The sequence below is a fragment of the Pinus tabuliformis genome, chromosome 9 (genome assembly GCF_031772625.1).
Source record: "Pinus tabuliformis cultivar Carrire ecotype Pingquan chromosome 9, CPIR1, whole genome shotgun sequence".
NCBI lineage: Eukaryota > Viridiplantae > Streptophyta > Pinopsida > Pinales > Pinaceae > Pinus > Pinus tabuliformis.
This window is the reverse complement of record NC_142307.1, coordinates 1,584,532,977-1,584,545,912: the sequence shown is the minus strand read 5'-3', so window position 1 is coordinate 1,584,545,912 and position 12,936 is coordinate 1,584,532,977. Positions and strand designations below refer to the sequence as shown.

At 37.6% G+C, this 12,936-nt stretch overlaps 1 protein-coding gene across 2 annotated transcripts in view; it reads right to left on the bottom strand.

Moving 5' to 3' along the window:
- The window catches only part of LOC149154755 (uncharacterized), a 43,553-nt gene extending 32,828 nt beyond the window's left edge, over positions 1-10,725 (bottom strand). For both annotated transcript variants that reach the window (XR_016262947.1, XM_089440958.1), the window contains exon 1: positions 10,401-10,725. Coding sequence is in view for 1 of the 2 variants with exons in the window: in XM_089440958.1 (XP_089297084.1) it covers positions 10,401-10,725 (325 nt within the window). In the remaining variant the exon portion in view is untranslated. The remainder of the gene's footprint in view (positions 1-10,400) is intronic.
- Positions 10,726-12,936: the final 2,211 nt, after the last annotated feature.

The following is a 12,936-nucleotide window of genomic DNA, read 5'->3' as shown; positions in this document are numbered from 1 at the left end:
GTGCCCAAAACTTACAAAAAAGCTCAGCGAGCATTTGCTCCTACACAGGTAGACTAAAACTAGGAAAACAAAACTAACCTCGTCCTCTTCTCCGCACTTTGGCTTGGCTCCTTTGGGTTGTGGCACCTCAAACTTTCCCTCCTACTCTTGATCAAATGCACTTGATAGATGGTGATGGTCTTTATATTGATCTCTGCTCTGATACCATGTAGAATTTCCTTGAAATTCTGCAACTGCTTAATGAATAATTCTGAAAACTAGTTACTATTCATAAAGACACAAAATTTCCCTACTTATTTTGTAGCAAAATAGAAACAAAAATAACACATTCACGCAATATCGAAAAAAACAATTTTTTAGGGAACCCAACTGGGAAAACCCTCTACTTGTTTGAGAATTTTATTGATAGAATTTTGAGCAATGGATCTCTTACAATACAACTTTGTTTCAATAGAAAAACAGTCTTGTTCTCCTAGCTTGTCCTAAGCTGAAACACCTTGCCATAACCCTGATCCTACTTCCCTATTTCCTTGCAAAAACCCCAAGAAAATTCTCCTCTATCAACTACACACAGGTTTCTCCTTAGTATGCCCTTCCCACACACAAGCTTTTTCACACAAACTCGTGCTCTCTATTGCCTTGTCTCACCAACTCATGCTCACAAAACAATGATCAATTATGTGCCTCCATCCTCCTTATAAGTTTTTAGACCCATCTAAATTTGGCAAGTTTATTTTTGGAACTCCAACATGTGATTGACTAGTTAGCTAAGTCTAACTGACTCATGCAACTCGTCCTAGCCACAAATAACCTTTGAGACTGGTCACTTGTCCTTTTCCAAAGCTAACTCGTAACTAAGCCTCCAACTATTCGCATGAGTAAAACAAATTTACGAACTCGTCCTGATTTTTAGGAACTCGTCCTCATTATTAGGAACTCGTCCTAACTTATAGGAATTAGCTCCTAACTAGTAGGAATTGATTCCTATCTTATAGGAATTAGCTCCTAACTAATAGGAATTTGAGCATGCTAAGGAAGAACTCATTGAGGTCCCTTTGATTAAGGCACAAATCAAGGAATCTTTCTCGCTACTATTGTCAACAATGGATGCATACACTTGAGTAAGCCTCTAAGGAGATAGGGCAAAGATACAATAAAAAAAGTAGTTTTCTTCCTTTTCCTTCAAAAATTCATAACTCTTATTTTATTATTTTAACTATTATTTTGTTATTTTCCTTAGGAGGCCCAATGTAGATGTCAAAATACCCCTAATTATGATGATCTTCTTTGGACATTGGATATGCCCACCTTTAATGAATTCTTGATGACGATAGCATGATTTAGTTGATTTGGCACGATGATAATGATATTGTACAATTTGATTATGAGGCATGATGTATGAAACACCATCATATATTTTCTCTTGCTCATGTATAGTGATAATGTTCCATATATTTTCCATGACTGTGATGAACATTGGTTAAGTCTAATAATGGATCATAACACCCAAAATTGTTATTATTTTCCTTGTTGTACGATGGTGGATTATAGTCATTCTTTAGTTAAGTGTTCTCACTCTTGTATTGAGTTGTACTACTATAGGCCTAGGAAGGTGTAGCGTGTACATATCCCTAATCACACTTAATATTTTCATCTTCCCCATTATTCCTTGCACAGAATCCATTTTCTTGCTCATGGTGGTCTTATCATACATCATAGAAAGATTCATAGTTAATAATCCCATGAGGAAAGCCTCATCTTAAGAGTTATATGCTTGAGGTTGATACAGGCCAAAAAAAACTAAAAGGCCAAACAAGCGAGCTTGAGCTATGCCACTTCACTATGAGGCCAATGCCCCAAGTCCCATGCCTAACAATGCATATCTAAAGAAGATGGCACTAATCAAATAAATAAAGAAAAAGACAAGAAAAGTAGTAGTAAAAAATGTTGAGAAACCAAGTGCTAGATAGGTTAAAGTTTGATTCCTCTTTCTTGATAATTACTTGTGAATGTTAGTTGTCTTCTTATTAATTTATGTTCTCTTCATCAAGCAATTATACAAAACTTCAAAGCGTAAAGATCACAAACAAAGAAAGAACACCATAAATTAGGCTCCAAACCAAGGTGAAACCCCACAAGGGGGAAAACCCAAATATCCTTCTCTTATAGAATCATATCAAATGAGATATCCAAGACCCGAGAGCAAGACCAATACTACCACAAAAATCCCAAGTCAACCCTCCTCCAAGCCACCTCCAACAAGTCAAAGTCAACAAAAGTCAACATTGGTCAAATTCTTTGAAATATGATCAAAATCTCATAAATTCTAATCTCAGTGGAGGCCAAATTTCGGCCTTGTAGTAGCCTCAAAAAATCGCAGAAATCTCGTACATGTGAACAGAATTAGGGTAGAAAAATTAATTTTTCTATCTCCTTTGAATTCACTCTGTCTCCTTTGACTTCAATTGTCTTATCTTCTTGTCTTTTGCACATAAATGTGTTGATAAGTTAATGTGTCTCCAAGAGGTCGAGTTGACTCATATATATGCATGTACAAGAGGGTCGAATAGTTTCCTTTTAGGCCAACTTGTCCAAGGAGGGCCAGGTTGGTCTTATGTTGACTCTTTCACTCAAAATAAAAATCCTTTTATTTTTCTTACAAAAATTCCAAATGGGACTTGGCTCAAATACATTTCTTTTGAATCATAATAATTTTCTTTTTACTCAATTGACTCTAGAAGCATGAAGAACATGCTTTTGACCAAAAGTAAAAATAATAATAATGAATATGATAAATATCAATGATAAAAATTACATTTTATCACATTATGAGGACTGACACTAGATACATTTTCAACATTCCCTTTTAACTAGGGAGGTATTCATAATGACACATTAAATACTCTCAAGTTGAAATATTCATATAAGAAAGGATCCGGATTGATAAGCATCAATGATGATTTACATCATCATAGTCAACACTGTCAAAATAGCAAGGCCTTGACTAACAAGCTCTATCTCTCCACTAGATAAGAGCAGAATGTTGGGAGGCATAAATTTGGACACGACAGCCTCTCTAGGCACATACCCCACCTGGGTGTTCACCAGGTATATCCTCACAGGACCATTTCCTAATCCACTGTCACAAATACTTGACACCAAGAAATGCCAGTCCTCAAGACTATTCTTATCTTGGATTAATGTACTTGACTTACAGCGGTTAGTCCTGGTCAAAGCACAAATCCTCAAAGAATATCGGTCCCAGATGCTTATCCAATCCACCATTCTCCCTACCAGTGTCTTTACTAGGCTTACGGCTGTTAGTATTCGCTATAGTACATGACACATGGAGGATAAGGTGTCCACGCTCACTCCCTCTCCACCAGGGAGGAGATATCCACAAGCCCAAGCTTGTCTTGCAAATACTCAAGCTTCCCGTTAGGAAGAGACTTCGTCAATATATTTTGTACTTGTTTGTCAATGGAGTTGTAATGTAGCTTCACGACCCCATCCTGCACCATGTTTCGAATGTAGTGATATTTAATATTAATGTGCTTCATCCTTGCATGGAAAATCGAGTCTTCTGTCAACTTTATGCAGCTCTGGTTATCACAACATATGATGGTAGAGTCCAAAGGTCCTTCAAACAAATTTGTAAGCAACTTACAGAGCCAAACTGCTTCTCAACTAACTTCATTGGCTTCTATATATTCGACTTCAACAATACTCAATGGAACTGAGTCTTGTTTTCTCATCCATGAAACCATAGCGGATCCCAAACAAAAACAACCACTTGTAGTACTTTTTCCATCTGCATCATTGTCTGCCCAATCCAAATCTGTGTAGCCCAATAACTGAATCTCATTACCTGCAACATATCTCAAGCAATGATGTATGGTCCCACAGAGATATCTTAAGATGTGTTTAGCTGTTATCCAATGATCATGTCTAGGCTCCATCTGAAACTGGCTAAGAGTATTAACTGCAAAACATATATCTAGCTGGGTGTTCACGAGGTACATCAGAGAGTCAATAAGTTGTCAGTAAGATGTTGGATCAACAAAACTTGAGTTTGAACTCCTTAGCTTCTTCAAATTGGTGATCATAGGTGTTTTCATAGGTTTACTATCCATCATTCCAAATTTTTGTAGGATCTTGATCACATATTTTCCTTGACCAAGATAAATCTCACCAGGATTCTGCCAACCTTCAATTCTCAGGTAATAGTGCATTAGTACAAGACCTTTCATATCAAATTCAGCTACTAGTTCCTTCTTGCATTAAGGAATACGATGCTCCATCCATGTTATCAGTAAGTCATCCACATAAAGTAATATGATCATAGGCTCATTCTTTACCACGTTGATATAGAGATTTGGATCTGCAATATATTGGACGAAGCCAAGTCTTAATAGCTAAGCATCCATTCTGGCATACCATGCTCTAGGGGCTTGTTCTAAGCCATATAGAACCTTCTTTAACCTGCAAACATGAGTTTCTTTTCTATGCACTTCAAATCCTTGAGGTTGCTCAATGTAAACTTCTTCATCAATTGTGCCATTCAAAAAAGTTGTCTTTACGTCCATTTGATGTATGTTCCATCCCATAGTAGCTACAATAGAGATGAGAGATCTAATAGTTGTGTACCTGGCTGTAGGAGCAAAAGTTTCCTCATAATCAATTCCTTCTTGTTGAGAGAATCCTCTAGTTGTAGGTTTTAACCCTGTACAGAAATTACCTGCATACGACTTCTAAAACAGAAAATAAACAATGGCGAGAACATAAAACATAAAACAGATATACACAGAGATTTTCCCCTGGATCCCAAAACTGGGACTACCAGATTGATTTTTTCATTATGCTCCTTTCAATGTTACAATGCATATATATACATGTCGAAGCAATCATAAAACCCAATCCATTAACCCTGGATTAGAACATAACCGTAGTTCCCTTCACTGGATCTACAAAAAACCATGGGCAGAAAACCATCATGCCCAAAACCATGTGCAAAACCCATGCACAAAACCATAGGTAGGTCTGCCCACCTAATATAGGGTCCAAAAAATAATTCTCAGGGTGCAGCCCCCCGCGTGACCTCCTTGCTACACCTAGCGCAACGAATCATGGAAAGAATATAACACACACCCAACACTAGCCACAAATCTTTCCTTATATTTGTCAATACTCCCATCAGTTGCATGCTTGATTTTGTACACCCACTTGGAAGTCACAACTGATTTGTCCTTTGGTCTAGGAACAATTTCCCAAACATCATTCTTCATTATTGATTGGTATTCTTCTAACATTGCATTCTTCCATACTTGATGTTCAATTGCCTTTTTGTAAGTGGTAGGTTCTGCTTCAATGAGTTTTGTCATATATGTTGCATAACCTGAATATCTCTTGGGTCTCTTGCTTTCTCTGAATGTTCCTTTTGTTGTTGCATGTCCTTCGGCTTCTTGTAGAGTTGATCTTAACCAAGCTGGTCTTTTTCGAGTTTCTAGAATGATGACAGGTTGTACAGGTTCGCTTGGTCCTTCTAGTTCTTCATGATGATCAATTGTAGGTTCTGGAGGATTGTCTTGCTCTGGATTCTCTTCATTGGGAAAGATAAGTCCTTCTTCTTCATCGGAGTCAATGGGGATATCCTTGGACTTCTTGTATGCAACACTTTCATCAAATGTGACATCTTTGCTTACTTCAATATGTCGTTTCTTCCTTGATGTAGATTCTATATGCTTTGGATGAGGTGTTATAACCAATGAAGATTCCTTTCAAACCTGCAGGGTCCAATTTCTTCCTTTTGTCCTTGGGAATATGAATGTAGACAGGACATCCAAAAATTCTAAGGTGATCAACATTAGGCTTCTTTCCAGTAAATGCTTCTTTCGAGGTCATGTTGTCAAGAATTTTGTGAGGACTTCTATTTTGAATGTAGACTGTTGTCATAGAGGCTTCTCCCCATAGGAACTTGGGAAGGTCTTGGTCATGTAGCATGGCTCTTACACATTCTTCAATGGGTCAATTCTTCCTTTCGACTCCACCATTCTGTTGAGGATTGTAAAGGACTATTAACTTCCTCTTAATCCTAGCTTTCTTGCAAAAGGCCACAAGTTCTTTAGATGTATATTCTCCTCCATTGTCTAATCTTAAGGTCTTGATCTTCTTTTCTGTCATATTCTCCACTTCTGCCTTGAACTCTTGAAATTTTTTGAATACTTCATCTTTAGACTTCAAGAAATATATCCAAGTCTTTTTGGAATGATCATCAATAAATGTTACATAGTATTGATGACCACCAAGTGATTTTTCTGACATGGGTCCACAAACATCAAAGTGGATTAGGTCCAAGATTTCCTTGGATCTTGAGTCACTACTAGGAAATGGCTTCTTCACATTTTTGCCAAGGGCACACCCTTTACAAACTCCTTCATGTTCTTCCTTTAATTGAGGCATACCAATAACCATTTGACTCAAGGATGGCAATATTTTGTAATGGAGATGACCATACCTTATGTGCCACAACTCACAAGGATTGAGGTCCAAATGTACTAAGCTTGAGGAGGATTTAGAAGTCTATACAGCCTCCAATCACAAATCCCAATAGTCCTTGCATTTTCTATACTAGATCCCTTTGCCCAAACAATTACTTTGCCATCAATAAATGCTACCCTGTCTCCTTTATCTTCTAAACAAGAAATAGAAAGCAAATTCTTTTTCAAACTTGGAACATAGAGGATGTTGTTGAGATGAATGTTCCCACCGGATTCCAACTCTATGGAGGTAGATCCAATCCCTTTGACCGAATAGCTATTTTTGTCTCCAAGTTCGACTTTGTGAGAAGAGCTTCCTTTAGATAGAGTATTGAGATGTCCATGTTCACCTATCATATGCCTTGAAGCTCCACTATCGATTACCCATGTGCTTTCATCTTCAAATGAACCTGTAAGTGCAGAGTAGAGACTTCCATCCTTGATTTCTTTAGATAGATTAGAGATGAATTTGGTGATGTATCCTTTGATGGATTCAAAGAGACTCCTTAGTGCCTTGAGACCTTCCTTCATGTACCTTTCCATTGAAAAAGAGAGAGAAGATATAGCTGCTACAAAGATGTCTTCAATCAAGAGTTCCTACAAATTGTGATCTTCAAGCTTCCTTCCTCACCTTAGCTCTGATACCATGTTGATTCCTCTTTTTTGATAAATACTTGTGAATGTTAGTTGTCTTCTTATTAATTTATGTTCTCTTCATCAAGCAATTATACAAAACTTCAAAGCATAAATATCACAAAGAGATCAAAAACACCAGAGATTAGGCGCCACGCTAGGGCAAAACCCCACAAGGGGGAAAACCCAAAAATCCTTCTCTTATAGAATTAGATCAAAATGATATATCCAAGACCAAGACTACCACAAAAATCCCAAGTCAGCCCTCCTCCAAGTCACCTCCAACAAGTCAAAGTCAACACTGGTCAAATTCTTTGAAATCTGGTCAAAATCACAGAAATTTGAATCTACAGTGGAAGCCGAATTTCGGCCTAGTAGTAGCCTCAGAAAATCGCAGAAATCCTGCAGGTGTGAACAGAATTATGATAGAAAACTTAATTTTTCTATGTCCTTTGACTTCGGTCATCTTATCTTCTTGTCTTTTGCACATAAATTGATGCGATGTGTTGATAAGTGAATGTGTCTCCAAGAGGTCAAGTTGACTCATATATATACATGTCCAGGAGGGTCGAATAGTTGCCTATTAGGCCGACTTGTCCAAGGAAGGCCGACTTGGTCTTGTGTTGACTCTTTAACTCAAAATAAAAAAGTCCTTTTCCTTTTCTTACAAAAATTCCAAATGGGACTTGACTCAAATACATTTCTTTTGACTCGTTATATTTTTTTTTTTACTCAATTAACTCTAGAAGCATGAAAAACAAGTTTTGACAAAAAATAAAAATATTAATAATAAATATATTAATGATAAAAACTACATTTTATTACATTATGAAGACCGGCACTGGTTACATTTTCAACAAAAAATAGTGTTGAGGAATGGTAACTATATGCTAGAAGTGCTCCCTTATCTTTAAAAGCACTCATGTGAATGAATATCTTTAACAAACCTTATGTGGCTATGCAAGTTGACTCATGAAGTTACCTGCCTTGGGGTAACTTCGTCCACAAGAACACCTACTCCTTACATATAGGACTACTTCTTGTCTTAGGAGTTGTCACATGTAGTAGAGGTTGATGTTGTCCCCATCATGGTTAAACTTGGCAAATGGTATAAATTTTATGAGTTATTGTGAAGTTAGAAGATGACACTTGATGTTTCTCCACTTAATGGCACTTGTACTTAGACATGACTCATCATTTATGCTACATTGGGATTTGTTTTGCCTTAAGATTTATGTACTTGCATTGGGACCTATGTACCTTTATAGGAGATCTCTAACCATATTGGGATCCATGATTGCCTTGGGAGTCGTGTACACTACTTAGAGTATTATGATCTTCCTAGGGAGTCATTAGGAATGCATGGGTCATTGTGATAGGATGGGTGACCTTCCTAAGAGTTCCTAGTTACCAAATGAAAAAATGGGAATCATGGGAGATGGGTCATAGTGAGTGACTTGATATTAAACACTTCACACAATTAGTCTTGAATAATGGTATTTCATGCTATTGGATTATGAAAACCCCTAACATGCTTATGCTTAAATAAAGAAAAGGGAGGTCCAAACGAATGATTCACAAAGCACAATATTTGCTACTGCTTTGCAAATAAGGTAGCAAACTAAATAGGCGTGATTATGGAAAAAACTCCATGGTTAATGATGTTTGAGCTAGAGCTACATTGAGATGGGTGGCCTCCTTGGGAAAACCTGGTAACTAGAAGCAAGTCTTAGAAGTGATGATTGATGCTATGCAATTCATTTCACTAGTTTCGGTCCCACTTCGCTCATGGGAGATGGTCATTGTGAATAACTTGAGTATAAGAAAAATAGATTAAGTGCAAGTCCTAAGGGGGTGACACTCTATGATTCATTTACTCAATCACACTTTACTCATAGGAGATGGATCATAATAAATGAGTTGAGTATTAAATAATCCATGCATTTAATAACAAAAAATCATATTTCAAAATGTTAGACTATGGAAAACTCCCACAGGCTTAAACGAAATTTTAATCATGATTTATGATGTATGATATATAGACAAGTTATTGTATGAATGTGACAATGTAATATGTATGATGTTATGCATGTTTATTGAAAGAACTCATATTATTATATTTATTTTTCATATTTTCTAGGCATTCCCTATATCTCCTTATGGGTTATGGACATTCTTCAATTATATAATAATAATAATTTAATTTTAAGGCTATGATCAAGCTAGACACCAAATTGGTGTATAAGACTTCCTTGTTTGTGAAACAAGGGATTTGTCTCTGCACAATGATTTCACTGCTAAAATTTACAAAAGTGTACATACTATACAGAGGCCAAGGCCCAAGAATATAATGAATCATTGAAAAATGTCAAAAAAAAATGAATAACAAATAAAATGGTTTGATGAATCTTTAAAAGATGACAAAAGATGAAAGACATATATAAGGCAGCTGAACAAGAGAATCACGACGTCCTCAATAGATTGTCAAAAATAAGAGTAATGTACAAAATTTGTTTTTCAACTGGCTACCGGACCTGCCCGATAGCCTCAACCATACTTCCTCAAAGGGAGGTAAAAGATGGAAGAATACAAGGACGCATTTATGAAAATAATGAAGCATTTGGATAACTCCATCGAGGCTTTGGAAAGGGAGATGCAAGAGTTATAGGAGCTTTAATCGGACACTAATGCACAATATATTGCCTCAGGTGCCAATTTTAACAGACTATTTTTTACTCTGACATTTTCTGTAGATCCAATATTCAGGATATATGTGCAGTAGATATATTAGAAATAGGCATGTCTTTATTTTCTGGACCGATTGAGATGAGGGAGAAGACCTCTCTGCAAATGTTTAGAGCATCTCCCTTTTAAAAAAACAGCTTTACCAGTCTATCTTGTTAGGAGTGAGTGTGTAGCAGATTCAAAAAGTTATAGTTGGATTAGAACACTTAAAGAAGATTTTTTAAAAAAGATATTTTACAATTTAAAATGTATTTTTAATAATATGAATTCAACACTATGAAAAACCTTAAAACATTGAGATTATGAAAAATTCAATTCCAACGTATTCCTACCAACCTAACCAATTCTGCCCAAATTCGTTAAAAAACTCCAAAATCATATAACAGATAAACCACGACTGTATATATATGAAAATAAAAACTCAAGCAATGTTACCTATTCCGTAATATATATATATATGAAAATAAAAAACTCAAGCACGGTTACCTATTCCGTAACCTAGACGAACGAGGGCACCCATGTGTTCCCAGAATTGAACTCCTGACTCATTGTAGTCCGCCGAATTGAAGGTGGATACCTCCATGGCTGCCTGACCATTGAAACCTGTCCTATTCCGCCTCTTCTGCTCCTCCTCCGCCCCGCTTTGCACCGAAGCTCTGATCAACCATTTCACTGATTTTCCTCTCCCGCTTTTGCTTGCAACTGAAATGGGTTTCCCACTGACTCCGTGGACTGATTCCCGCAGGCGTCTCAGAGTGACGTCAGGGGATCGAATTCTGGGGAAGAAGCTCGAACACAACACGAGTGCCATCTGTTTGCAGAGCAAAATGATTGTTCCAGGTTAGTAATCACCATAGCGGCGACGGTACATCTGTCGGAAATCCATATTCGGAGAGTCCCGATCGACCAGATCCGCCGGGCGTTGTCTCTCTCCGGAATTTGTGGTTGTTACTGAGAGGCAGGGAATTTAATCCAGTATTCTCAATGGTTGGGACGGGATAAGATATTAGGGTGACCTTATTACGTAATCTGTCCTCCCACTCCGTGGGCGACATGTGTCAATACCTCGGATAATGAATGCCAAAACAGCGTGCAGGTTTGGAGTCTTGTGCTGTTTCCACTTTCATACCAGGGGAATATCGTTGATATTTTAAGACGCAAACACTCCTCTATTTTCACACATGGCTTTCCGAATTTTTATTTAATTTTGGATAACAATTTTTTTTTTAAACACAGTGATGTGTGTGGTTTGACCACTGGGTTCGTTGGGTGAAACTTGTGAAGTTATTGTTCAAATCTCATTCAGTATAGTGCCTTGCTATGATGTGCAGTTCAAGGAGTAGACTCCCTTTATCTGTGAGTCTCGGCTTTTGGCAAGGTTGATCTTGGGTCTCCTTTAAATTGTTGGATGTACTTTTGGTGTTATAGTCGCAGCTATGAGGGTTGATCCTAGGTCTCCCTTAGAATCTCTTGGTGTTATAGTGGCAACTATGAGGGTTGATCTTGGGTCTCCCTTAGATTCTTGGATGTACTCTTGGTGTTATAGTCGCAGTGACAAGGATTGATCCTGGGTCTCCCTTAGATTAGGTCTGGGAGTTACCAGTTCAAGGAGTAGACTCCCCTTATCCGTGAGTTTCGGCTCTTACCAAAATCATAAGAAGTAGACTCCCCTTATCCGTGAGTCTTGGCTCTCGCCACAATCTCTTGGTGTTATAGTGGCAGCTACGAGGGTTGACCCTGGGTATCCCTTAGATTCTTGGATGTACTCTTCGTGTTATAGTGGCAACTACGAGGGTTGATCCAGGGTCTCCCTTAGATTGTTAGATGTACTCTTGGTGTTGTAGTGGCAGCTATGAGGGTTGATCATGGGTCTCCCTTAGATTAGGTTTGATCCTGGGTCTTCCTTAGATTGTTGGATGTACTCTTGGTGTTATAATGGCAGCTACGAGGATTGATCCTGGGTCTCCCTTAGATTAGGTTTGGGAGTTACCGGTTCAAGGAGTAGACTCCCCTTATCCATGAGTCTCGGCGCTTACCAAAATCATAAGAAGTAGACTCCCATTATCCGTGAGTCTCGGCTCTTGCCACAATCTCTTGGTGTTATAGTGGCAGCTATGAGGGTTGATCCTGGGTCTCCCTTAGATTCTTGGATGTACTCTTGGTGTTATAGTGGCAACTACGAGGGTTGATCCAAGGTCTCCCTTAGATTGTTGAATGTACTCTTGGTGTTATAGTGGCAGATATGAGGGTTGATCATGGGTCTCCCTTAGATTAGGTTTGGGAGTTACCGATTCAACACGTTGTTAAAAAAAAAAAAACAATTTTTTAAAAAATATATTAATTATTTTTAATTAATGATAACAATTTATATTTTATGAACAAAATATTTTTAATAATAATTATACTAATGTGTTTAGAATTTTGAAATTGGCCCAAAAAAAAAAATCATGAGGGAGCCGACTTCTCAAAAATTGAGAGCCGACCTTCCCTTCCCTTCTTTTCCCTCCTCATTTCTATTTAAACCCTTAAAGTCTGCTCTTCTTCTATCAAAGCATTCAAGTTGTCCTGATGATGGATCCCGGTTGGGATTCGAAACGTTGGCAGAAAATGGTTCTTACTGTGGATTCTCCGGTGACTAAGTCGAAAATGATAAACCACAGAGGTCTTAAATCCAATATCAAGGATATATGATTTCATGGATTCAAGAGTGGTTATTAATCGGGCTAACTACAAAACATAAGTGACAACTAATTTTCTCACAACATTTGATCTACTAAGGCTCTTTTAGATCAGATTTCTTTATTTCTAATTTCTCTTTGTGAGTGAGTTACATATGAAAGTTGACTGCCTCCTTAAGGAAGCCCTCGCCCTCGCCCTCTTAGTGGGCTTTATAAGGATGTATGAATTTGATGATGGGAATGAGATTGAGTTTATGGAGACCAATTTCTCTTTCTAGCAATTTCTATACCATCTGGTTTTTTTTTTATATTTGATATTTTGTAGTAGGTGGGGATAATGTGGT